The sequence below is a fragment of the Podarcis filfolensis genome (assembly GCF_964270895.1).
Source record: "Podarcis filfolensis genome assembly, chromosome: 2".
NCBI classification, from domain to species: Eukaryota; Metazoa; Chordata; class Lepidosauria; order Squamata; family Lacertidae; genus Podarcis; species Podarcis filfolensis.
The window spans coordinates 49,880,283-49,907,189 of record NC_139605.1 but is presented as its reverse complement, the minus strand read 5'-3'; the positions used below and the strand labels follow the sequence as shown (position 1 = coordinate 49,907,189).

General features: G+C 41.3%; 2 protein-coding genes across 2 annotated transcripts in view; one reads left to right on the top strand and one right to left on the bottom strand.

Moving 5' to 3' along the window:
- Positions 1–812: 812 nt before the first annotated feature.
- TNNC1 (troponin C1, slow skeletal and cardiac type) lies at positions 813–10,054 on the bottom strand. The gene is made up of 6 exons (XM_083603594.1): positions 9,910–10,054; positions 6,382–6,412; positions 5,427–5,573; positions 4,767–4,881; positions 3,537–3,673; positions 813–1,256 (listed from the first exon to the last, which is right to left on the bottom strand). Exons 1-6 carry the CDS (start codon positions 9,931–9,933, stop codon positions 1,225–1,227), a joined length of 486 nt encoding a protein of 161 aa, XP_083459720.1. The 5' UTR covers positions 9,934–10,054; the 3' UTR covers positions 813–1,224.
- A 3,035-nt stretch (positions 10,055–13,089) lies between these two features.
- The window catches only part of NISCH (nischarin), a 39,393-nt gene continuing 25,575 nt past the window's right edge, over positions 13,090–26,907 (top strand). The window contains exons 1-4 of the mRNA XM_083603250.1: positions 13,090–13,548; positions 20,465–20,548; positions 22,088–22,270; positions 23,706–23,754. Of these exons, the coding sequence (XP_083459376.1) occupies positions 13,462–13,548; positions 20,465–20,548; positions 22,088–22,270; positions 23,706–23,754 (403 nt within the window). The 5' untranslated portion in view covers positions 13,090–13,461. The remainder of the gene's footprint in view (positions 13,549–20,464; positions 20,549–22,087; positions 22,271–23,705; positions 23,755–26,907) is intronic.

The following is a 26,907-nucleotide window of genomic DNA, read 5'->3' as shown; positions in this document are numbered from 1 at the left end:
CTCATCCCTTAAATTCCTGTTGTTACATGCCTTTTAGATTGTACTCTTGAGAGCAGGAATTGTCTGGTGTGTGTGTTTTTTTAATTGATCAGTAAGCTGCATTGGGGGGGGGGCGCGAATGGCATTGTGGGTTAAACCACAGAGCCTAGGACTTGCTGCTCAGAAGGTCGGCGGTTCGAATCCCCGTGACGGGGTGAGCTCCCGTTGCTCGGTCCCTGCTGCTGCCAACCTAGCAGTTTGAAAGCACGTCAAAATGCAAGTAGATAAATAGGTACTGCTCCGGCGGGAAGGTAAACGGCGTTTCCATGTAGCTGTATGCCGGCTCCCTCAGCCAATAAAGTGAGATGAGCCCCACAACCCCAGAGTCGGCCACGACTGGACCTAATTGTCAGGGGTCCTTTTACCTTTTTAAGCTGCATTGGGAGCATTTTTATTTTTTTTACAGGGTGATAGTGGCAATGATGATGATACACCTTTAAGCAGTGTGCATACATCAATTATCAATAGATAAAATCAGCAAATATTAAAAACAAATACTGTATGCATATGACTAAATCTTGTGCTTGCTGAAATCAAAGTTTTTCGCAAGCATTTAAAGGAGTATATTGAGGATGGCTACCTAATGTTTTTGGCTGAAGAGCTGGGTAAAAATTCTTGAAATAAAGAAACAGACCTTGACAAAAATATGTTCAGAGAATACAGCACATGACATGTTTGATGAGGACACTCCAGTATAAACCCAAACCTGAAATGTTGATAAGCATCCCTAGCACCTTTTGGCAGTGAAAGTCTTCTGCAAAACCACCAACAACTTTAGTTTTAAAATAATTTTATTAGCATTTCAAAAAGAAATTTTTATTTCTGTACACACTGTACTTTTACATTCCACTTGACACTGGTGGAGGATGAGCTGTAGCTCCACTGTTAAATCAGAGTTTGTAGTGAATTACTAAATGTCTCAATAGTCATTTAAGCCTCATTTTTCATTGTCACCTGCACAACCCATTCATACATTAAAGGGCACATTATAATCATGGAAAGCAATAACAAGTAAACAGGACCACAACCTGACTCAATAAATATTCCATAGGATGACTATCTGAGGCACTTAAGATATGGGTCAGACTTTTCTGATGTTCACCATCTTCAGTACATGACATCATGCAAGTAGTAAGGAAAAGAGAACTGGAGGTGTCCGAGGCTGCTTTTCCAGAGATCTCATGCTTATTCAACGCCTTTCATAAACTCCAGAAATTCTGCCAAAGAAAGGAAATCCAAGATGTTTGTTTAATAAGATGATGGTTGGAGAAGCAGGGGATGTTTCTTGACACTTCTTCCCCCCTCACCAGCTCCACAAGTGTGATTCTCCTTTCCCACAGACCTCCTGCCCCACATGATGAGCTGTACTCATGCAAGGACTGTATACAGGGGTATGCATACCCCTAAAAGTTTTGTGAATCTAAGTTTGGCCTCATTGAGGGGCAGTATTTAAATATGAGTAGGAAAATGAGAGTACCCCTAAACACTTTTTTAGGGGGGGGAAGCACTGACTGTATGTATCAAATGTATCAATTGTTGTGCATAAGGCATGCATTTTGCCATTTGAGTTTGTCGTACCCATTACTTTCCCCGAGGCAAAACCACCCTATTATCATTCCTCAAACATTTTTCAAGCAAACAATGGCTATAGTCCAAGACAGTTAAGCACACTTAGGACTGTTTATTTCAATGGCCCAAAGCAAGCTTAACTCTTCATTAGACTGTGACCATGGCTATGAGACATCTCAATTTGTCTTGTCCTTTTTTTGAAAGGATAATCAAAAAATGATTTTGTGTATGGAAAATGATACCAACAGCTTAAATATGAGCTATTAAGAATTGACAATGCAGTGGTGGGGCCGTGAATGCAAGTTAATGCATTCTGACCCAGAGACTATTGCATACTGCAATACAGCCAAGGCTTTTCCTCCTTTATTTAGGTAACAGGATTTATATACCACTTAATCATCAAAACCTCTAAGCAGTTTACATAAAACGTACATTAAAATTTCTGATCACATCAAAATTTAAAAACAAGTTAGGGTAATTTTTGTTCAAAATAAAATCAGCTATTTTAAAAATCCATTATAAAACACATGTCAAATTTATATGTTTGGGCACGCTTGCTTATAAAAAAGTTTTTAGCAGGTCTGAAAACATTACAGTGAAAGTGCTTGCTTACAGTGCCAAAACTAAGGGCTTTTAGCCAGGAATTCTGCCCAAGGTGAAGCCTCCAGAGGGCGCCATTGATGCTCTCAGCCTGTTAGCCAATCTACGATGAGCTGGGGCTGCCTGACCACCACCCACTCCACCCCATAGGTCCAAAGTGGTTTTGCTATGGCCTTTGTTGCCTCATCCCATCCTACCCTCTGAGTCAGAAGCCCCTTCCTTCTCTCCCCACTCACTTTGCCTGTTCCAGAGGGAAGAGCCCCCTCCGCGCATGTGGGGTGCCCAGGACAGCTGCATTGGGCTGCAGCACCAGCCCCTCTCCCTCGTGTGTCTCTACACTCCTTGGTGCCAGGTGGCTCCCTTGTCCCACCAGGGCTCCCCAGCTTGGACAGCTGTTTTTCTCCCCCCCACACACACCCCAAATGTAACTGCTCTGATCTGTAAGTCTTTAAAGAGACATGAGAACCTTCTTTCCCACAATCCTGTGATAAGGTTGTAAATATGGGGGTTTGCTTTTTCACAATTCAGATCTTGGTCCCCTTGCTGTTTTTCGTGGGGTGGGGTTGGGGGAGAAGAGGGAAATTAAGACACAAAGAACTAAAACCAGACAGAGAAGTAAATGACCCTGTGCTTTGGGAAATGAAGTGAGATAATTCTTTATATTACTGGGAAATGACTTGCAGTGTTAACGTTTATGCATATTTACTCATAAGTAAGGACCACTGAGTTCAGAAGTAAGCCCTGGTGACTAGTGCAATGTCTAAGCATGCTCTACTCAGAAGTAAGAATCACCGAGTTCAAGAGGAAGCCGTAGTCCGTTCAAGTGAAGCCTCTGGAAGCTGCCCCTGCTATAATGGGCACAATGTCAAAGAAACCCTCAGGAGCTAGATATCAGAAAAGAGCAGAGGAGTGTGCGTGTGTACGCGTGTGCATGTGTATGGAAATGCGCATAGGGCTGGTCGATGTGAGTCTTCTACCCAGGTGAAAGAAAGCCTAGTTTTGCCGTGCTGCAGGGAATCGGTGTGGTTATACTGAAGGATTCCTTGCAAGTGTGGAATGAACACTATGTGGCACTCCCAGATCCGCAGATCAAAGCAGTCAAGTGGGCATTTATGGGGTAAGGTGATGCTTCAAGTCAGCTGGTCCCAAGCTGGAAGGATTTAACTGAAAGGAGTACCTTTGGTCTTTAAGTAATGATGACTCTGAGTTTTTAAGATTAGGTTGTGTGTGTGTGTGTGTCCACCCTCTTTTCCTTTATAGTGGTTGCCATTTAAGAGCACTGCAATTCTTGCTGTGATTTATATGCAAAGTTACACACAGTCATTTACCATCATAGTCAATCTTGCCATCGTTATTTTTGTCTCCATCTTTCATCAGTTCCTCAATGTCATCTTCAGTGATCGTTTCTCCTGTAGCTTGCAACATGAGTTTTAGTTCGTCTAGGTCTATGTATCCATCTGTATTTCTGTGAAGAGATGGGAGAATTCAAAAAAGGAAGAATTCCATTCCTGTATATTTCTTCATTCTCACCAAGCATTGCATTGCAGCTGAGCGCTTATTTGAACACTGTATTCTATGCGATACACCACAAGATCAACCAAACAACCCAAAAGGCATTGTTTGGCATTAATATTTGTATTTCAATATGATCATGCGCAGTTTCTCAGAGATCTGAATTTTACAAAGAAAGGACTTGCAAACAGCTGAGTGATAATCTAGTGGAGCTGTTAAATGCACATGTGCAAATGCATCATTCGTACCCATCTAAATATTGGCCCTGAAGTTTTGGGTCTTTCTTAATGGTTGGCCAATGTGAAAGAGGGGAAAAATCCAAACGTGTTGAATCATAGAATTGTAGAGTTGGAAGGGAACCAAGGGTCATCTAGTCCAACCCCCTGCAATGCAGGGAACTCCGCTAAAGCATCCATGACAGATGGCCATCCAACCTGTCAAGATAATGATGATGAAGAGAAAGTTCTGGAACCTTCTTGCCCCTGGGGGTCAGATTTTTATCTAGCCTTCCCCCTGCAGGCCAACTTTGTCAGGTGGGTAGGACAATAATCACATGGTATCATTATGTCGTGACATTCTTCTAATGTTTCTACGCCTAATTTTGCCTAATATATCCACCTTTGCAATGCACTTTCCCCTAATACAATACATTTTTGTATGTTGTTGTTTTTTTACTAAATTATGCATTTTATAAACACTCCACCCGAGTATATGCATTTTTCTGTGCATTACTTGGCTGGAGGACTACAATGAATCCCAACCTGGGAGAATGGCAGGATGTCAATATATTAAGTAATAAAAAGAATTGCAATATTCAGAGAAATGTGAATTTTGCAGGCTGGTTGTGTCTCGGTTTGCATATTGCCTTGAAATGTGAGCTGAAATGATTTCTCCCCCATCCTTGTAGTGGCAGCTATCACAGTGAAGGAAGTCTATGAAAGCTAGTTATCCTCTTCTTGCATATTACTAGTCACCCGGGACTAGGTATGAGTGTTAGAAACGTTCTGTCTCCACTTGATCACTGTCTAGGTCCACAAGGTACTTACTTGTCAAACATTCTGAAGAGATCGGAAAGTTCTTCTTCTGATTTTCCTTTGCTGTCATCTTTCATACACCTGACCATCATAACTAAGAACTCATCAAAATCTACAGTGCCACTGCCTGTCAATGAAAAAGAAAACAGCAAAGGTAACTTATCTCTCACCTTGAGCATTTCCACTTAAATATTCCGAACATGGTAATAAAAAAAGCCAGTTAATATTGTAAATGCTGTAGCAGTTGACAGAAGCTTGTTTTTCCTTCAAATTTAAATGGTGGTTGTTGTTTTTTCCCAAATTGTTGTTGCTCGTGTTGTTAGTTGTTCTTCTTGTTTCATCCATTCTTTGAATCCATAAACATTCAAGGAGGTGTGATGAATTATTTCAATATGATGATTTCCATCTAGAATTCCATCTAGAAACCCAGCCAGATGCATGGGCTATAAATAAAAATAATGTTGTTGCTATTAATTCATTAAATTTATATACGACCCTTCATCCGAAGATCTCCGGGCAGTTCAGAAGATAAAAATGCAGAATATGCTAAAGGACATCTGGTTCAACTCCTCTTCATTCCTCCTCCACACAGCTCTCAAGAAAAAAAATGTTTTACTATTTTTAAACTTTCCTTTCCAGATCCTTATAACCACCCAGAAAAAAATAGCTCACCATCTTCGTCTACTTCATCAATCATCTCCTGCAGCTCCTCGGGGGTAGGATTCTGCCCCAGCATTCTCATCACCTTCCCCAGCTCCTTTGTGCTGATACACCCATCCTCTGCACCCAGGACAAATATATCAAAAGCAGCCTTGAATTCTGGAGGAAGAAATGAAGTCAGGGTTTGCCACATTGAATTCAACAAGGAGGCTTCAAAGCCTACAGCACTTTCCAGCTGTGACTGACAGAAAATAGCTGGCAGCTTTCTACTCCTGCCTTCAAAATTATGCCAGATTGATTGTCTCTCATCCCTTCCCTTTCATGAATGGGACCAGCTAAGCTCAAAACGTTAAAAGGCTTAAAAGCGTTTCAAGGACATTCAGCCTCCCAGCATTTCACAGATGTACTCTGTTAGTTTATATTTTAATTCAAAAATATGCCAAATGCAATCTGTGGAGGGCCCATAGCTCAGTAATAGACCACATGGTCCATGCACATACAGACCGGGGTCAATCTCTTGGGTAGCAAGAAGTCCTTACTGTCGGAAACCCCTGATAGACAGAGTCAACAGTACTGGAATATTTGGAACCAGTACCTTGTCTTGGTACCAGGCAACTTCATGTCATATCATGGCCCAGTTGATCTAACATCATCAGGCAGCTTCATAGGTCTATATGACCCCTTTTAAAAACATCTCTGGAATTTCTTTATATCCTGCATCTGCCAATAAAGGGTTGGGAAGCATAAGCAGGAAATCGCCTCTTAAGATTAGAGTGAAGTGGTAGCAGGCTGAACTTCACAAATGGTCATCTTCCACCAGCTCTGGATCCAAGCTCTTTATTTTACATATTGATTACTTGTCAGCGCTGGTGGCTAATTGGTTAGTCAACCACCCCAATTACAAGTTGACAATGCGGAAAACAGCCTTCTTGTGAAATAAATGGGAAGATAAATGGCACAAGCTTACCATTTTTCTGTTCTTCTGTCAACTGCTCAACCTGTTATTAAAATAAAGACTCAGTTCAATCATACAGTATAACTATTTGTATATATATCATCCTTGTACTTCAGTCAAATATAGTCTTCCAGTAGCAAGACATTACAGGCTAACAAAACAGATATATTAATTTCTTAAAGTAAAATGTTTCAGTATCCTCCACCTTCACCTGCTCTGACATGAATTAAAGTCTCTCTCTCTCTCGCCAAAATTAGTGTTGACTTGATTGTGAATTCTCCTCTTGATGCATCCCTTCTCATTAACATTGTATTTAATAGGCAACATAACATCTTCACCTACCTCAAATATGCACATCTAATTTGCCTGGTTGTTTCCTCGTGGGATTTAGCCAGCATCTCCTTTAATGATACTAAATGCTAATTTGTACCATTTAGTTGCTATGTGCTCAAGTTAATACATAATACAGTGGCACCTCGGGTTAATTATTTAATTCGTTCCGGAGGTCCGGATTTAACCTGAAACTGTTCTTAACCTGAGGTACCACTTTAGCTAATGGGGCTTCCTGCTGCCGCCACGCCACTGGAGCACAATTTCTGTTCTCATCCTGAAGCAAAGTTCTTACCCTGAGGTACTAGTTCTGGGTTAGCGGAGTCTGTAACCTGAAGCGTATGTAACCTGAGATACCACTGTAGGAGCGTCCCCTCAAAATATCCATGCTTGTGATCTGGGCCTTGTACTTCTGATTTATCCTCTCTGTTGCCTTTGGTGAGCAGGCCTAAGTGCTTATGGTTTGCAGAATAGACTTCCAGGTTCTTCTGAAAGCTGGTGGTGGGGTGACAGAGTGTTGGCTCTAAATTCAGGTTCAGACCCAGGGACACGCCCCCCCCCTCCAGCTCATTATTCTTCCGACTGGGCCATTGGACTCCAGTCTTGGACTCCAACTCTGCTATACTCCTCCTACATACAAACAGATACCACCTCCTTCATGTCAGCATCTCCAAGATACACATACACCTTCTGCCCTGTCCCCCTTACACACCTTTGTGTAAAGATGGCTGTTGAGAAACAATCCCTTATTCCTGACCAGTCCTGTTTGCGTCTGGAGAATCTTTTCAGAGTAAACTGACACACATGGATCAACCTGTAAAATCTTTTCCAATTACCTATGAGGTCAGAACCACCCCATAGAAATACTGGTCTCCCATCCATCAGCCTCGCTTGTATTGTGTTGGAAGGCTGCAGAAAACGAATGACAAGATGGGGGAGGGGGATAATCTATGGAAACAGATAACAATAGCAGCAAGATGCCAGTTCAAAATTTCATAGTGAAACCTGAACCCGCTTATATAAGCCTCTGTGATGGAAGTAGAGCAGCTGTGAGATGCTCTTTCATTGTGATGACCAAAAAGAAAAAAGAAAAAAACCCCGACAACCCAAGATAGTTGGAGACAGCAAACAAACGCCTCCTGTCACTTTTGTGTGCTCCACATAACTTGACTATTTTGGCACGCTGGCTATTTTTATGCCCTAGTGACTGAGATGCTGTTAAGAAAGATAACCCTTCTGATTGTTCACAGAAGCTGACTGACATTGGTATTTATCACTGGAGGCTTTTATCTCAACCCATGGCCCTGAAAATGTTCTTTGTATACACTGGCATCTGGAAAGCATTCCAAACTTAGCTCTGCAGAAGAGATGTGAGCGGGCAACGCGATAAATCCGCTGGATTCCTTTGAACAAGTGGTTGCAAAATTACATGTGTTACAGGAGCAGTTGCATGCATGTAAAGATGTTTGTGCTTTGCAGTAAATGACGGACTAATGTAACATTCTTTCGTTTCCAGCTCGGCACCCCAGTTGCTGCCTTTTTATGTTAACTTGTTAGAGGATTGGACGAGAGAGAGACCTGGGGTCAAATACAGTCTCAGCCATTCGGCCTCTGGCAAGTCACATCTCTCAACCAAACCTCCCTTATAGGTTTGTTGTGAGCATAAAATGGGGAAAGAAATCAGCATTGAGCTCATTGGGCAAAGAGTAGGATACAAATGTCGTAAGACAAACATGTACAAGGCTTAAGCTAAGGCAACACATAAAGGATCATCTTGTTGACCAGGAGCCCCAAATGGACAAGGGTGAAGAACTCTCTTAAGTGGCTGTAATTCTATTCCTACAACATGGGAAAACCAGTGACTTCCTCTATAATTGTTGTAAAGGCAAATAAGTTAAAGGCTATGACAAGGGGTGTAGAACCACTGTACTAAATGTAAAGTAAATTTTGCTATAAATAAATTTCCCTCAATGCTTTGATGAGCCTAGTCTCAACGGTGTTGCTCAGAAAGCAGACAGTGCTGTCTGGGGTTGACTAGCAACTTGCAGACTGCAGACCCTTTTATTAGTAAGAAAATGCAAAACATGCAGAACCCAGATAGCCCAGTGTTGTCCCATATTGGAAAAAGAATCTTCTGTATTTTAGACAGAAATGTGTCCACAGCCCAGATACATTCTTTTGCTTCAGTGGATTATTTATTTACAGCACATAGCAGCTGTTTAAACCTACTTGTAGGAGCTTAGCCATCACCAGGATATGCTCAGGCAGGAATCATCCCTTCTTCCATCTGTCTTATTAGGGTTTCTTATTAACAATCTTAACCACAGCAGAACATAAGCCCAGTTAGACTACAGATATAGCCAGAACTGTTCTTCCCCCGATTAAAATGGAATTAGTGAGAGTATTAGTTTCTCTCCTTACCCCTTTGACTTACTTTCCAAGCTAAAAATAATAACTAATCTAACTCTCCTGAAATTTAGGCAATTGTGATCTGGTGTCCTCTTCTTCATTGAACAGAGTGAGCATTTTCCTTCAAAATTCGTCTTGCAGAGCAGTGGTCAAAACCATAGGTGCAAAAAATTATAACAACGTTACTTCTCAGGCCCCCTTGTAGTTCACAATTACAAGCAGAAGGGGAAATTGTAGATGAATTCCAAATTAAACAAACCAACAAAAACCCTTCAGCTTGTGAACTTCTGGGAAAAAAACTATATTTGCCTATATAAATAATAAATTGTTTCACTGCTATCTGCATTTTCTGTGAAACATATTGGCTATAATAGCACAAAGATAAAGTAGTTTTGAAATTATGCTCAACAACAGCCTTATGCAGTTAGGCATCTCTAAGCCATTAAACAAAAACCTAAAATACATACTCTATTTAGAGCTGGGCTACAATGAAAACAGGCTTTCACATAAAACACAGTAAGTTTCATTAAAGTAAGCACCAATGCATTTGTAAAAGTTGTTTTTTTTTAAAAGGAACTTAAGCTGTATGGCAAATCTCTTTATCATATGAACAAGTTGAAGGATCTCCATTATTACATTTAACATTAATGATAAAAATGAATCTAACATCATCACTAGCATTAACCAGAACGTTAAAATTTGCACCTTGTTAAGACATGTGGAGCATAATCCTGTGCTTGCTTATGCAGAAGCAAGTCCCAGCCTCAGCTTTATATCATCATGTATGAAAATATTACTTACTGCTGCCTTGTAAATATCATCCATGGTTTGTTACTGTTGGCCCGGTGCTGGATGGAGATGACAAACTGTACAGAGACAAAATTAAGGTCTCTGCCAGCTCTCTGTCCCTTGAAGCTCTGCTTATATAGTAGGCTGTCAGCCCTAAATGTGTCAGCCAGGGACTGCTGATCGCTACACAGCCCGGCATATAAAGCCATCCTATCCATTCTAAGCAAGACTCTTCACCTTGTCTCAATGGGAAGCATGCAAAGTTTGTTACAGCTGACATTTCTAAAACATGATCCTAATTCCACTGATGCTTACTTTGTTTGTTTTATACTTCAGAACTAAAGTGCAACCTGATCTTTGCTACACTTATGCTTCTTTCAGGGATCAGATGGCACACGTACGGAATGATGGTTCCACATTTTGGGGGTGCTTTAGTTTTCCGCGCTCAAATTCATCCATATGACTTACTGACAGCAAAACCAGTGCTTTGTATACTATGCACAGCTGATTTTCTACCAACAGAACATGAGTATCCTATTGGAAGACCTGTCCTTTCCAAAGGAAGCCTTTTCCAGATTCCACACGTGTATCACAATGTCAGGGGCAAGAACATGAGCCTATGGTGGTCTAGCTGTACGCTCTGTGACAATTGAGAAGCAATTCAAATATAAACCTTTCACATGCAGGTTTATGGCACAGTCCTTCACTCCACCCAATGGAACCACTTCTGTTTCCTTTTTAAGTAGTGAAGGAGAGTCTTCCATCTGAATAACTGTACCACACAATAGTCCAAATGTTTGAACTGACTCTTACGAAATTCTCTGCAAGCATCTGTGCAGTAAGCTGGTTAAATTCTTAACTCATGTTGACCCTTGGCAAAACAATTTGTTCCATCATTCACTTAGCTTGTTTAGGGACATGCATTGGTATTGAGGTTATACATATGCTAGAGTGAACAATCTCTCTCCACTGATTCAGAGCTCCCCCCTCTGTCCAACTGTGTTTGCACACAGGTAGGTAGAGCTGGCAAGAAACTAATTCATCTGTAAATGGAAACTTGTGTGAAGAATTTGCAAGTGGGCTTTACTTTGAATGAGTAGAGGTACGTAAGAATGGCACTACAATAGTCAGGATCACTTAACATGGATTTATTTCCTATATTTATTTGTTCAGTCATATTGTGTTTTACCCCCACATCAGCCAACAATGCTCATGAAGCACCTAACATAAGATCAATAAGACTAATACAGTGGTACCTTGGGTTACAAACACTTTGGGTTACAGACTCCGCTAACCCGAAAGTAGTACCTCGGGTTAAGAACTTTGCCCCAGGATGAGAACAGAAATCGTGCGGCGGCAGCAGGAGGCCCCATAAGTAAAGTGGTACCTCAGGTTAAGAACAGTTTCAGGTTAAGAACGGACTTCCAGAACAAATTAAATTCGTAACCAGAGGTACCACTGTATATAATTATAACAAATGTTAAATATCCTCCTGGTCAAAGGGAGAGGTTTTTCTCCATTCTTCCAATGCTAAGAGTTGGCATTCTAAATTCTTCATCCTCTGCACTTGTATTCTCAGGTAATGGATGGCTCTGGGGCACCCTATCATTAAGCAGTGTGATGTGGGGGGGCGGGTGGCCAGGAAAATAGCTGTGAGGTGGTGGAGAACCAAGCTGCCCTGTGCCATCTAAACTAGCTTGCTGCCTTCAGGCACAGTGGAGAATGCTGCTCCAGCCCTGGTGTTTGCTTGCCAGTCTGGTGGGTTTCTGAACATGGAATGTGGGTAGGGAAGGGACCATTTTGTCCTTCGCCACTTATAGCAAACTGTCTTAGGCTGGTACTGGCTGGCTCTACTTGATGAATGAGCCAAAAAGGTGAACAGGCTCTGGTTCACACTGCTGCAAAGTTTGTTCTTGTAGCTCAGTGCATTCAGAAGTAAAATAATAAAGCATTTTTCAGGAGCTATAAGCAAAACAACAGACACTATTAATACAGTAATTCTTAAAGAGGTTACATAAATTATTAGAGATCTAAATCCTACCATAAAGGTTAACGTAGACAAGTCCAAAAATAATCATTAAAACGCATGCCCCAGACAGTTGTCATAAATTACATTTTAAAAAATTTAAAGTCATGTTCAGAAAAGAAAGACAAAACTTGCTTGGGACTCATACAGTAGCTAGGAAAGAAAAAATTGAGTGCAGAACTTAAAAGCTCTTATTCTGTTTTTGGTAATGTCTCCCTGGAGCTACAGGAGTTAAAAAAAAAAGGCATTTTGAAGAGCAAGACAGACTGTGGTTAAGAGGCAGAGAAAAATAGTTGGTTAATGAGCCAGCTGAAAGCTAGCGAGGACAGAAAGATTGCCACATCCTTTGGGCCTTGCTGGATAGTTGCTCCGGTGCGGGAGAAGGAAGGGCAAGTTTTCTATTAGCGTTTCAGCTGATTATTTATTAGCTTAACACTCCATGAGGATTCTTCCATCTAAATCTCTTTTGTTTACCTTTGAATTTTGTAAGTGATAGCAAAGGATAACAGGATGACCAAGATTTACGTCCATGGGTGTACTCATGAGGTGAAGCAATTTGTTGCATAAACAGTATTTGCCTGGACATATCTACGTTGCTTAATGGAGGTTCTTTCCGCGCCTCACCAGGCAAAAATGGAGCCTCCTTCACAGGTGCAGGCTACCATTATAACAGCAAAAGCAAGATTGTAGGGGTGATTTGCAATATAACGAAACAGTGGTGTTGTCTGGGATAACTTGTAGTAATAGATGCTAGTGGCTCAGCAGCACAAGCCAAGGACTCACTAGTCAAGAGTGGTGGATTCTGTGGCTGGCGGAGCAACCGGCTTCTTATGTCAGCACCGTATCAGAACTGCAACACCTTCTTTCCAAAAGAAACTCAGGGGTGAAGCTGCAAGTCAACAGACTGGTTCCAAGCAGATGGGAACAAGCAACAGATGGGGCACCGTCGCTAGAAAAATGCAGTGAACACTCTGGCCACATTGCACTCCATTACCTCTCCTCTGAGGAGCTGCCTCTTTTTTTTTAGGAGGAAAACGGGGTCGAAAGTAACCCGGAAGCTCCGTCCTCCAGCTGAAGGAACTGCGACTCCACTTCTTTCGAAAGTCCATGTTTCTTCCTCGCCCCCCCCTCTCGCTCTCCCGCGCTTTAGCCCCGCCCCCTACGCCCGGGGCTTCCTCGGCCCTTCCGCAGACTGCGAATGACAGTTGTCGCGCGGCGGCGTCTCTCGAGGCCTCCTCCTCCTCCTCCTCGCCCCGCCCCCGCCGGAGCCAGCCGAGTTAGAGAGGCGGGCAGGCGGGCGGAGTGAAGCCGAACATGGCGGCTGTGACGACGGCGGGTGCTGCGCTGGCAGCGGCCCGTGGGGAGGGGGCAGCGCAGCAGCAGCAGCGGCCGCCACAACAACAGCAGCAGCAGCGGCCGGCGGAGCTCGCCTGAGGAGAGCGGCCGCGTGAGCGCAGCTCCTCCGCCCCAGCGGCGCCTTCCCCTCCCGCGTCCCTCGCGCCCTGCCCTGCCCTCTTCTTGCCTGAGGAGCGGCCGAGATGGAGGTGGTCGGGGCCGGGGAGGAGGGCGAGGAGCCCCCGAAAGGGGTCCGGATCCTTGGCTCGGAGCTGGTGGAGACCTACACGGTGAGGCGGCGGCGGCAGGAGGGGCGAGGAAGGGGAGGCGAGGTCAGGGCGGTGGTGGGTTTCTTTTTCTCAAAGGGAAGGGTTCAAGTCTTTCCCCTGGGTCCCTCATCCCTCTCTCGGGGAAAAGGACGGGAATCTCCTGATCATGGTACACGTACACACGCACTATGTATCTGTATCGTGGGAAGGGGGGATAACGATGCGGGGATAAATGGGGAGCGGGTCGGAGAAAACCTGCTAAAGAGACGCTTTCCTGATGCATCCAGATCCGATATTGCCCTGTTGGGAAACGATTGCAGGCTTCACCGGGTCCGTGTTATGCTTGTGCTCTTCCGAGTTACACAGAACTCTTCCTTGGGCTGGATTTCCTTGGGCGGGAACACTTAACTCCGAAAGCAAAGAAATAAGATGCATGTGAGAAAGCAAAGGTGGTGTTGGGGCAGGGGAGGCACTCCAGCCATGAAACATCGTCCCCAGAGTCTCATCTTTCTAGCATTTGTAGAACCAGAGAAATGAGGCAAAATGTGCTTTTTTGTGAGAAATTAGCCCCCTCTTCCGCTTTTTAGTGTTTTACATCCCCCGCCCTCCCAATCCTTCAACACCCATGTGAGGGAGGCCATAGATGTTGTTGTCTCTCTTAAGGTTGAGGTTTAAAATACAAATCAAAGACCAGTTCTGGTATGAGCTTCATTTTATTCTACCATCTCACTTCACCGTAAACAGATACAAAGCATCCTTTAGAAACTGGCCCAAACACATGACCTAACATTTGGTATGTTGTTTTTTAAAATAATACGCAGAAGGGATGTGGCAATGGGCAAGGGACATTTTTCCAGTCTGGATCAAATTCAGTGCATGATAATCTTACGCAACTGTTAAAACTATGAAATGCTTCTCTTTTTGAATGGTGGGGTTAGAGAAAAAGAATATGCTTTGATTTGCATTACACTAGTTGTAGTAATGCTCTTACCAATACCAATAACTTTTTATAGAGTTGTCCTTGTGGACAAGTACATTACAGTTACCTGACAGCTTTAGAAGCCAACCCAGAATCTTACCATTGAAACATCTCAAACTACTTGGTTACATAAATGAAAATGGGTGTGTCTCCTAGTTTTGTTTTTGCTAAGCCATTCTCTTAGATGAACTCTGAGCCATTCTCATCAATGAATTTTGTAGTGCGAAAACAGATTTCTAAACCTGTTTATGCCTATTTTAATAGTATTAAGGGGTGAGAATGCTTGGCACCACATTGGTTTAAAAGTGATATATATGTCCCATTTCTAATGCTGCATAGATGCATGCATTGTTGATTGCATTTTTAATACGTAAAGTGTAAAAAAAAATCAGGGTATAATGGAAATGATTTACATAATGTGAGATACTTGGCTGAGATATAACTGCAGTGTGAGAGTTCTGAAAATATTTTCCCCCTTGAGTACACAGGCTAGCTAAAATAAAAGAGAAGGGGGAGAAAGCAGTCTAGATAAAGTACTTTCAAAATGTAATTCTTTTGATCTGTGTGCAGAGCAGATAATGATATTATAGTGACTAATCCAGCCAAAATTAGGCAAACAGTCCCCCTCACAGTGCTAATTTTGGCTTGCGCCTTGTTTTGTTAGTGAATACTTTTATTTGCTGGTTCTACCCAATGTAAAATGAAGAGAGACTGGTAGGTCTCCTACCACAGCAACCTCATGATAATAATAAGAAAACCATAGACAAGAAATATGTTTACTGATGAAGTAGACTGTAGTCCAAAAGAGCATATGCCATAATAAATTGGTTAGCCTTTCAGGTGCTACAAGATTCCTTTTGGGTGTTGTTGTTGTTGTTGTTGTTGTTGTTGTTGTTGTTGTTGTTGTTGTTGCTGCTGCTGCTGCTGCTGCTGCTGCTGCTGCTACAGACTTAATGCCTACCCCTCTAAAAATTTCACTCGGATAATAAGATTTCCCTCTAAAAAATTAGTAACTGTGTGGCAGCGCTCCACTTTCGTAAGATACAGTGGTACCTCTGGTTGCGGACGGGATTCGTTCCGGAACCCCGCTCGCAACCTGAGCAGAATGCAAACTGCGTGGGTCGTGATTCGCCCACCATGCAAGAGTCTGCTCTTCAGGGACTGGGACCATCTGGAACCAACTGCTGACATCTCAGTTTATGGTGAGCACAGAGTAACCCTTCTGATGGGATGGGAGTACTCCGATGGTGCAAACCTTTGCCATCATTGGCATGCACTCTGCACAACCTCTGTGGCTCCTTCCCTTTTGCGCACCTTTCTCCACGCTTGGAGAAAAAGGTGGCGTGGATTTGGTTTCAAAGAACAACTCATGGCAACAGAGTGCCCTGCTGTCGGGGCTGTCGTTGAGTGGGCACATGACCCTCCCTGCTGCAGGGCAGGCTGAAATGAGTGGGAGCATCTCTGCCGAGGCTGAGGGCAATGGGCAGAGGAAGCCAGCGGTGGGCAGGACAGAGTTGTTGGCCATCGCAGTGCCTCCATGCGGCGCTGCTGCTGCCAGATGGAGCAGTGCAGGATATATGTGCACACCTCCGCAGGTTGGGGCATTGCCACTGCCTCATGTCTCGCCGTCCATCCACCTCTCCCACCATCAGGAGACGCCACACAGCTGAGGAATACAAGGGCCTCTCCTACCCTAGCTCCTGTTTGGTGTCCCGATCAGGTGAAGCGGGCAGCTGGGACAGGGAGTGCCTTTGGTCAGGGCAGAAGCTGCAGCTGCAGCCTCAGAGGGAAGGAGTATTTTGCATGTGCTCAGAAGCACATCTCTATAAATTTTTGAACCCAGGGCAATTGCCCTGGTGCCTCTCCCCCCTGCTACGCCACTGTCCAACACCGTAGGCCAAAAAAAAGGGCAGTTCCAAAAGTCCTCCTGGTCGCCTGACATTCCTCCCTATGGGAAGTCAGGGACACATTCTCTATGCTTTGGCGCAATTGGGGATAGCCAAAACCCCATTTATATTATGCAAATATATGTTCCCATCAGCCTACTTGGCAATACACATTCTCACCATTTATTGAACAACTCACTAATATCTCTTCATAGGAATTAGGTTGCACTCATTAAAAATGTATTTTTAAGTTATGTTATATGGGGGGGACTTAATAAAATTAAGAATTCTTAAACAGCTGAAGGTAAACACATTTGAGTTGCACTTATTTCAGATGAAGTGATTCCCCCTTCCCCTCCCCCTCCCCAACTTTGACTGGATTGTGCCCACGGTTCTGCCTGTATTTTTTCTTTGTTTCTCAGAATTATGAACAGCAAGAAGCCCTTAGAAGACTTTCCCACCCTTATCTCCCCATGACAGCTTCCTGCACCCCTTGAAAAGCTGCTCCAGAAGGTGTGGGAGGCTGCCTGAAATCAAAGGGAGATACAATGCCTTAGTAAGGGGACAAAGTAATTCCCCCTGCAGCCCCTGTGTCTGCCCCATCCCATTCTGGAGAGTTCCTTCATCCTCAGGATGGGCTGCAGACGAGACAGTGCAAAGATTCCCTTTTCCAAGCTTCCTTTTTAAGATCCAATCTGAAATGAAAATGTGCAAAATTGTTTTTTTATGGGAGATTTTGTATATACTCTACTTTGTATTTAGTGCCCCTAATGAAATCTGCAAGCTCAAAACACATAGCTTACCTATCAACTTGGGTAATAACATTGCCCTTTGTAACTGCAGATCTTTTGATTACTACTAGATAATACAAAGCAATAGCAAGATAAGTGACATTGATGATGAAGTGTACAGGCTTTGAAGCTTCATTTACAAAAGGATTGTGCTGTGAGAAATGTAAAAACAACACTGTCTTCTCTTGTGTGTAAATACATGCTGATTATTGTGATTCTGGAGACACAATCCAGAAAAGTGTGTGCACAGAGAAGAACTGAGTGCACAGCCTGAGCTTCCTTTGAAGTATTTGCTGCAGCAGCTCCTACTGCCATGGTTCAATTTGCAAAACAGCTTGCTGCCTCAACAGCCAGAGCTGCTGCAGTGAGAACTTCAAAGAAACCTCCTGCTGTGTGCATGGTTCCCCCTCCTCCAAATGCACATGGAGCCTCTGTAGATTGCAGCCACTATCGCAGCTAGGTTGCTCCATATTATTTCATTTGTATTGTTCCATAGAAATAAGCAGTGGAAATAATTGATTTCAGGTAGTGGAGTCTCATTCTAGAAATAGGCATGTATTCATCAACCTTCAGAATACAAGAGTACACACACTTTTCTATTCCCTATATCAGTGAAGTATTTTAAACAGTATTTATGAATCTAATCTAATTTAACGTTAAGTCCCCTACATGTTTCCTTAGACATAAGTCTGTGTTGAGTGAGGCATGCTTCTAGATAAAGATGCATTGGATTCCAGCTTAAGAGTATAAAGGTAACCACCTAACTAATGCCAAGACCAACAGATTTCTGACAGTGATGTGGTGAAAACGCCATTAATGATGTCTCATGCCAGTTAAATTATTTGCATGCATTGGCAGGAAAAAATATTTGTACTTCGGACTGAGTTTTTAAAATGGGGAATACTGTAGATATAGCAAAACAGTATCCTGTTACTTTTCTAACTTTTGCTTTTAAAACTCCCTTGTTTTATGATAAAATGTTTGAGTCCTGAGCAGCAGCATTATTATTATTATTATTATTATTATTATTATTATTATTATTATTATTTTCTGATATACACCTTAATGACTTTTACTAAGCATTTTAGTGTGATCAGAGGGAGATAATTTGAATTACATTCAGACTTTGCACGAGTGGACGTCTACTCATGCAACAGGGTTTTACGCTGCAGCGTTGTTTGCCTGTGAGAGCTGAAAATTGCTGAAAATCAGGTAGCCTCTTTTAGTAATAGAATTATGTTATCAACATAGTACAACATAATGGTATGTTAATCTGCACCCCCATCAATTTCCTATATCGATATTAAAATAGGACAAGCTGTGAATGAGATAGAGACAACCCTGAATATATGCTTAGTTCTGCATGAGATTTGAAAATGAAGCAATTTTAAAGCACACTTGTAGTGCCTTGTTTGTAACATGCAGTATTAAAAATACTAATGTAGAGGAAATGCTAATCATAGATCTGGTTATCATTTCAGAATTAGTGATTCACAACCTTCTTCCTTAGTTGCTAATGCAGGGACTAATGCATGATTATATGATTATACTATAATTGAAATGAAGCATACAGGCTGCATTCAAACAATCATATCTTGCCTGCTTAAGCCGTACTATGACCAAACCTGATGAACTTAAATGCAGCTCCTTTGCCTTGCCTTCCTGTGAACAAAGCAGGAAGTGTCCACTTAACTATACCTTCCCATAACATACAACTTGAGAAATGATAATTAATGACTTCTCAACAAGCCAGAATGTTAAGCTGCTTTAAATATCATGCTCCTAGAAAAACACCCGGTATTGTTTGTTCTAATAGAGAGCATCCATATAAATTTTGGGAAAGAGAGATGTGATGAGAGAGAAAGTATTGCTCAAAAACTCTGTATGTTAGGTCACAGAATACAAAGCCTAAAATCCTACTTCATTAAAATACGGAATAAGTAATTATCAGTAACCTTTATTATTAATACAGTACTTAGTAGTAGAACAACCCTCCAAATTTTGTATCATCCTAGAGACAAAAGAGGATTGGGAGTGCATTATCTTAAATTATATTATATTATGATGCTTTCAACTTGCACAAATAATGCATATTATTACTGATTTGCTGGAGATCTTGTGGGTTCAAATGGAATTATTCTGCACCACCCCTTCAGTTAATGCTCTGCCTTTTAAAAAATCCTTATTGAGTGTGTATTGGGAAAATACACAATCTCTTTTTTCAATTGACTTTTAGGGTATGGAAGAGATGGTTTCACACTTAGCTCCATCTACATCCCCTTTATTTCCTATATTGGCCCACCCAGCTGTCTGCCTTACAGACAAATATGTTCAATATATCTGAATTCTAAAGGTATCCAATATTTACAGTTATTAATAAGGCCGGCTATGGGTTCCTCCCCAGGATCTTAGCATATCTTGGGAGGATGACCTTAAATGTCAGATTCATGAACATAAATGGGATCAAATATGGGTAAATGCTCCATTAAAAACTATAACTTCTAGGATTCAAGAATCTACTCTAAAAACAATACTTAGATGGTATTGGACTCTAGTGTGCCTTTCCAAAATCAATGCAAATCTCTCTCCACTATGCTGGCAATGCTGTAATACTATGTGAAGTTTTATATGTTTTTTGGATAAACGTTTTTATCATTATCTCTCAAATCTAAGCTCAGTCACTAACACCAGATACAGTCTTGGCCTTGTTTTCGATAGAAAGCAATACAGATCCCAGAGTATCTCATGACACTTCCTAGTGGCTGAAGAATATCAATAGGCTGTCACTAGGCAAATGCTTTTGGTGCAAGAAGGGCTTTGAGGAGAGGGAGGTCTGCTTGTCGCAGTTACCTCTGTTCAGTTATTTCTGTCTGCTCCTCTTGCCTTACTTGTCCTTTCAGTATTATGTCCAGCTTATCAGGGAGCACAGCATAAATGTGATGGAAGCATTGCGATTCATAACTGTGCTGGTTTCTTGTTGGCAAATCACAATGGCTTGCTTGATATAGGATATCATTTTTGCTGAAGGAAGATGTGTGTGTGTTCTTCAAATTAAACCAGTAACTGGTACCCGAATATTGCTGGTAACGGGCGTCTGCTTTGTGTCTCAGTATGCTGTACTTGCACGGGTTTAGGTATTCTTGGGATGTGCAGAAGCTCAGAACCTAACTGGCAGCCTTTATTTAATGTTACACAAACACTGGAGGGATTTTGTGTCTCTGAATGTGTAAACATTGGCCATCTTAGGTTCCTTTATCAGCTAAGAGTTGTATTTTATTTAGGTGTACATCATTCAAGTGAGCATTGGCAACCATCAGTGGGTGGTCAAACATCGATACAGTGACTTCCATGAACTTCATGAAAAGGTAAATATCCTCATATTTAAAATGTTTGTTGAAATGACTCTGTTACTGTTTTATTATCATTGATTTATTACTCTTCTTCTAACCCGGTGTCTCAATACATTTTATATATAAAATAATTAAAAGCGGTGAAAACACAGAAACAAAAGATACCCCACATTGAGATTCTCTTTAAAAAGAAAGGAAAGCCATATGGGAGACCGCACCATGAGAGGGAGGGAGTTCCCCTCTCCCCCAGCATATGGCTTTGTGACAGAATGCTAGAGTTGGAAGGGACCATGAAGGTCATCTACTTGAACTCCCAGCAATGCAAGAATCTTACACCCAATTTTTGTTGATGAAAATTTCACATAGAAAGAGTTAAAACCTCCCTCCTTGCTATTCGGCAGTCAGAATCCAGACCCCTACACACAATTGAGTGAGAGCTGTTGCTGAAAAGAGAAGAAAAGAGAACAGAAGAGAAGAGAAGAGAAAAGAAAAGAGAGTACCAGTCATAGGATTCAAGGCATTGTTAACATTTAATGGGCCAGTAAGCTGTTATCTACCCACACATGAGCAAATTCTATCGAACACAGTAGGGCTTACTTATGAGTAGAAATGTATGGGATTGCACTGAGAGCAAATTATATTAGGTAAAATCTGCTTGGTTTTTTTAACCATTGCCTATGGAAAATAACGATCTGCTTATGAAAATCCAAGTTCATTTGTTTACATGGTCATAGTAGGAACCTGGTCATTACTTAATTTCTGGTACCTGCTAGTTTCCTATTCTTAGTGGTGTTTGAGCCTTGTGAGTGGTAATATGTCATCATTTGGTTCCTGAGCTCATTAATGAAGAACATTTGCTGACTTTAAAGTTCAGAATTGTTGAACCATAATGTAGACTATAACCTCTCCCCCAGCCCCCCCAAAGAGAAAGGCATTCACTTCATTATGTTAAAAATTAGGTTGGAGTGGAACTCTGCTCATGCAGTGAAGCTTTTCTGACTTGCCCTCCTCTCCCCAAAGACCATTCCTGAAGATCAGCAGATCTTCTGGTATAGCATAGGATCGGATGCAGCAGGACAGGAAGTTGGGTGAATTCAGCAAAGCAGTCTTACCCAAATGAAGTGCTATTTCACAACTGCAAGGTTTCTCTGGATCCAAGCCAATGTTATTCATTTCATCAATATTAAGAACCTGCTCTCCTGGCACTATCTCGGTTATTCTGCAAGACCTTTAAGGAAGTTTGTTTGTTTGTCTGTTTGATTTGCGTTGTTGCCGTTTGTATTGTACAAATCTTTTTTGAGACCTTAGTCCCGTCCCCCGTCCCTGTCCCCCCATTTTTAAAAACTGGTTTGGAAGGCATGCAAAGCAGTATGTAAAAGCTTTTAAAAAAGATCTCACTTTATATTACCCTGAGTTTTCAAAAACTATATTGGTAATTACTGACAAAATAAATATTTTATTTCAGTTTGGCCCTAATTTTTAGTGTAAGCAGTAAATGCTAATTTCTGAAAACTCTGATTCATTTAGGAACAATCTTAACTCTTTGTCTTGCAGCTTGTTTCAGAAAAGAGAATAGATAAGAATCTGTTACCTCCTAAGAAGATTATTGGCAAGAATTCCAAAAGTTTGGTAGAAAAAAGACAAAAAGAATTGGAAGTCTATCTACAAACTCTCCTTCTTACATTTCCCTTGGCTGCACCCAAAGTATTGTCCCAGTTCTTACATTTTCACTTATACGTAAGTTGCATTCTGCCATTCTTCACTATGGTTTATTGTCAAATATTCTGAGTTCAGTTCTTATTTTAAATTTCTTATCTTAAATGGCATGGGGCTGATGAGAATTGTAGTCCACTATGTTGACAACTTGTCTTCTCAGAAATATGCCTTGAAATGACCAGTGTGAATTTAGGGTGTTTGTGCCTTTCATCTATTGCTTTTCATAGCTTGAGTTTCAGAAAACCTTTCAGCACACTTTCTCTCTCTTTTTTTAAATGATATTTATTAAAGTTTCAGAAAAAGTTACAAAAATAAGAAAGAGAAAGAAAAAAGAAGCAAAAAATACAAAGTACAGAAAAATAAAAACAATTAAAAATAAATCCATCTTTCCATGTCTTATCTTTCATTTACTTGTTTCCCTGACCTCCTCACACCTCCCTTTTTTGTATTCCAGTTCAGTTAGTTAGTTCAGCAAATCCTTTCCCTCTTTATTCTTATCTTAATCCTTTATCTTAATGTTATAACTTTACATTCTCACTTCTGTATTTGTAGTCACCCTTTTTAAAAAATCTTGCAGCACAAGAATTTGTTGGTCTTTTTTCAAACCCTTTTACATATTATTTGAACTGTGACCAGAGTATGTCCCATCGAAGACTAAGGCACAGGTGCTAAATGATTACGTTTCATTGCCATTTATATATTAGATGCATATTTTGATGTTTAATGATTTCATACAGCATTTTCTGATTATGCATTTATAGTAAATTCTTGCTGAATTTTCTTAATTGCATTTAGCTCCAAATATTGACTGATTATCAGGATAATGTCACAGGGAAACAAATGTCATTCCTTACGTATTTCCCTTTCTTTTCTTCTTCACGGATTTCTTCTTTAATAGGAAGATTACCAAAAGTAATCTTCCTATTTTGAAATAGCTTCCTCTCTCAAGTTGTTCATTGATACACACCATCTGCATCTGATACAGCAGTTTTAATTATTGTACCATTGAGGAAATGAAGTGGTTGTAACTTGTGCAATTAGAACTGCAGTAAAAGGAAATAGATTCTTCCCTGTCTTGTGGATCTTTTTCCCAGCAGTAGCTTAGTTCATTAAAAAGAATTTAAAAAAAAAAAAGAAAAATGAACACACAGCCTTCATCTCCACTGGGGAATAATTTCAGACACTTTTTCTCCCTTATTGGCCGAGCAGCTAATGAGTTGAACTAATGTCTTCTGCAGAGTGCTGTGATGTACTGGGTATATAAGGGATAAAATAGCCTCTCACTTAATTGACTTAATTTCCTGAGTACAGCCAGCACTGAACATCACTCAGTGTTTGGATTATTTTAATTCTGTATTATTTTTTAAGATATATTGAATCTTGTTTTATGTTTTTTAAAAAAATGTTCAAGCAGAAAAGGTTGTGATTTTTTCTTCCATTTGCTTGTTCTTTATAGGAAATCATTGGGATCACAGCTGCATTGGCTGAAGAACTCTTTCACAAAGGTATTTTTTATTTATTTTTTATTTTGTATGACCACCCAGTAACATATATTCACTGGATCACTCACAAAATAGAATATGGTATTAAAAATACAAAGCAGCAAGAGCAGCATAAATAAATGTTCATTTTTGGCATGCATACAATAAAAATCTAATCATAAAATTGAAAAGCCCAGATTATAAAAACACATGTTATTTTAAAGGCTTGAGTGAATAAATAATCTTTCATTGGTGCTGAAAAAAACTGTAATTCCTCTAAACACGATATAATTCTTGGACTTCCGGAGGCGGCGCGAAACTGTAATGGCGGTCCTCTTCTAGTCTGAAGAGGGGCTCCGCAGGAAAGGGTCGTTTCGCTGCGGCACAGCGACGACCCATCAAGAAAAACCACGAGCAGAGTGAGCTCGTGGCCGTGGGACTCGGCGGGCACCTGGAGCGACCCCGAAATCGCGAAAGGAACCCCGTAAGGGGCTCCGGAGTGAAAGAGGGGTAGCGGTGCTGTGAGTTCATCGCTCTTTCTGCGGGAGTGAAGCCGCGCAGCTGTTGCAGATGAGCGCCGACCTTTCTTCCTTTAAAGATTCGACTGAAACAACAAACCCGTGAGTAAGGACGTTAAATTCGGCAGTAAATTCTTGAAAAAAATTTTGGCTGTAACCGGGAGACGTTAAAAAGGAAGTCCGCCTCCCGGAGCTGCTTACAAGATCAAAGCAAGGGATCAGAGAAGCGAAAAGCGGCTGAAAAGGGATGTTTTAAAGAGGGACTTTCATGCACTTTCAGAAGTGACTGTTAACGAGAAAAGATAGACTTATTTGTGAGCAATTTTTTAAAAGGAAAATTGGAGCGATCCTCCCCAGTAAGATCATTCAAAGCTAAATTCCAAATCGTCGGGCTGCTGGAGGGGAAACTGTTTAACTGCGGAACTGTTACAAATTGTTACAAACTTTTACAGACGTATGGATACCCTTGAGCTTTTGAGCTTTAACAAGCTGGACTGGATACAAATTGTAGGCACCTTTTTGAAACTTTGTTAAAAGTTTAAAGTACTCTGCAGGACTTGTTTATTACCATTTGGGACTATTGCATTTCTGTTTTTTAACATACAGGGGACTTTAATGGCGGAAAAGTTGCCTTCTTCTTTTTGAAACTTTGGTGGTACTCCCCCTAGAGGATTTTGGGAATATAAGGCCTGGGAACAGCTTTTTATGTTTACTCTCTCTCACTGGATTGTTTTTAAATTGGATCTGTCTTTCCCATGGGACAATAACAATTTGACCTTGAACATTGACTGATGAGTGGTACAGGAAAGACAAGAGCAGCCAAAGCCAAGGAAGCTAAGGAGAAGGAAAAGGAAAAAAAGCAGGCACAGCTTGTACAAACAACTTTGACTCAGGGACGCAGATCATCAGTTCCAGCTGTGCTGGGCGTACAAAAGGCAGAAGCCGAAAAGTCTAAAATTCCAGCAGAGGAAGATATGGCAGCAGGAGCATCTGAGGGAGTTCTGAAACAAATCTTGGAGCAGTTGGCAGCTTTAAATCAAAAGGTTGACAACCAATCATCAAAAATTGACCAAGCTACATCTTCGATCCAGAAATTGACAGATCAGGTTTCCCAGCATACACAAGCAATTGAAAAATTGCAAGGAGCTACACAAGAAAACCGTAATTTGGCTGGGGAAGCTGTTCAAATTGCAACGGCAGCTAGAAAAGAGGTCGAGGAAGTTAGAGGTGAAGTTAAACCTTTGCATAAACAAATTGGTGAACAACAAGCCTACCTCTCGATGGTGGAATTGAAAAATCGTGAGAATAACCTCAGATTAAGAGCAATCCCAGAAATTGAACAAGAAGATTTAATTGGATTTTTGACAACAGAATTTTCAAAATTCTGGGGCATTAAGGAAGAAACTGACTTTAAAATAGTGTCAGCTTTTCGGCTGGGAAGATTGGTAAGGAAGGACAGACCCAGAGATTGTTTGATAATTTTGAGATCAAGGGAAGAGAGAGACAAAATATTAGGCCTACATTTCGCAAATACATTGGTGATACAAGATAAAAGGGTGGAAATTTACCGAGACATCCCAAAACAGTTATTGGACTTGAGAACCACTTATTCAGAACTGGCAAGACTGCTGAGAATCAACACAATTCGTTATAGGTGGGAGTTTCCACAAGGGTTATCATTTACTTACAAGCAGAAGAAGGTAAAGATAAAAACACCAGAGGATTTACAAAAGTTCCTGCACGATCACGGTGAAGATCTCCAAAAAGAAGCAGCAGCACTTTGTCCTCTACCACAAGCTGGGATTCCGCCTGGAGGCGGAGCAGGCCCTACACCCTCGGGACCAGAAGATACACCACTCTAGGTGTAACAAAACAGTACAGGATGTCTCTGCAGCTACTTAGTTGGAATATAAATGGCGGAAATTCTCCGGAAAAAAGAAGGAAAATATTTCACATATTGAAGAAAGAACAATTGGACATTATTTGTTTACAAGAAACCCATGTGACCAGGCTTCACAGAAAAGTCTTAGTTAACAAAAGACTAGGCCAAGAATTTATTTCATCAGACAAGGTTAAGAAAAGAGGCGTGGTGATATATGCCAAGGAGAGCCTGGCACCAAAATTTGTATTTAAAGATGAGCAAGGAAGAATCTTGGCGATTGAAATCCAAACACAAGGAGAAAAAATTTTGATATTAGGAATATATGCGCCAAATGACGGGAAATCAGAATTTTTTAAGAAGCTGCATGAGACCATGTTGGACTATATGGACTACAACAACATCATAATGATGGGAGACATGAATGGAGTGGTATCTACACATATGGATAAGTCTCAAAATCAAAACTTAACATCAGATGGCAGACTGCCTAAAACTTTCTTTGAACTGATTGACAATTTGGATCTGATTGATATATGGAGGACAAAAGACCCCCTAGGTAAAGAAGGAACTTTCTTCTCTGAGGCCCACCTGTCATGGACAAGGATCGACCAAATCTGGACATCTAGAGGGCTGGCACCCAAGACTAGAAAGGTGGAAATCTGCCCAAAAACATGCTCCGACCACAATGCTTTGAAACTAGAACTTAGACTTACCCAAACCGGTTCCTTCAGATGGAGAATGAATGACACCTTATTAAGAGATCAAGAGATTGTGAAA

What these genes read in the sequence shown, in the direction of transcription:
- TNNC1 (XM_083603594.1), bottom strand. Translation starts at nt 9,933, where the DNA reads ATGGATGATATTTACAAGGCAGCA. An exon ending in ATGATATTTACAAGGCAGCA is followed by an intron (nt 6,413 to 9,909) that starts GTAAGTAATATT and finishes TTTTAATAACAG; the next exon opens with GTTGAGCAGTTGACAGAAGA. An exon ending in TGATGAAGTAGACGAAGATG is followed by an intron (nt 4,882 to 5,426) that starts GTGAGCTATTTT and finishes TTTCATTGACAG; the next exon opens with GCAGTGGCACTGTAGATTTT.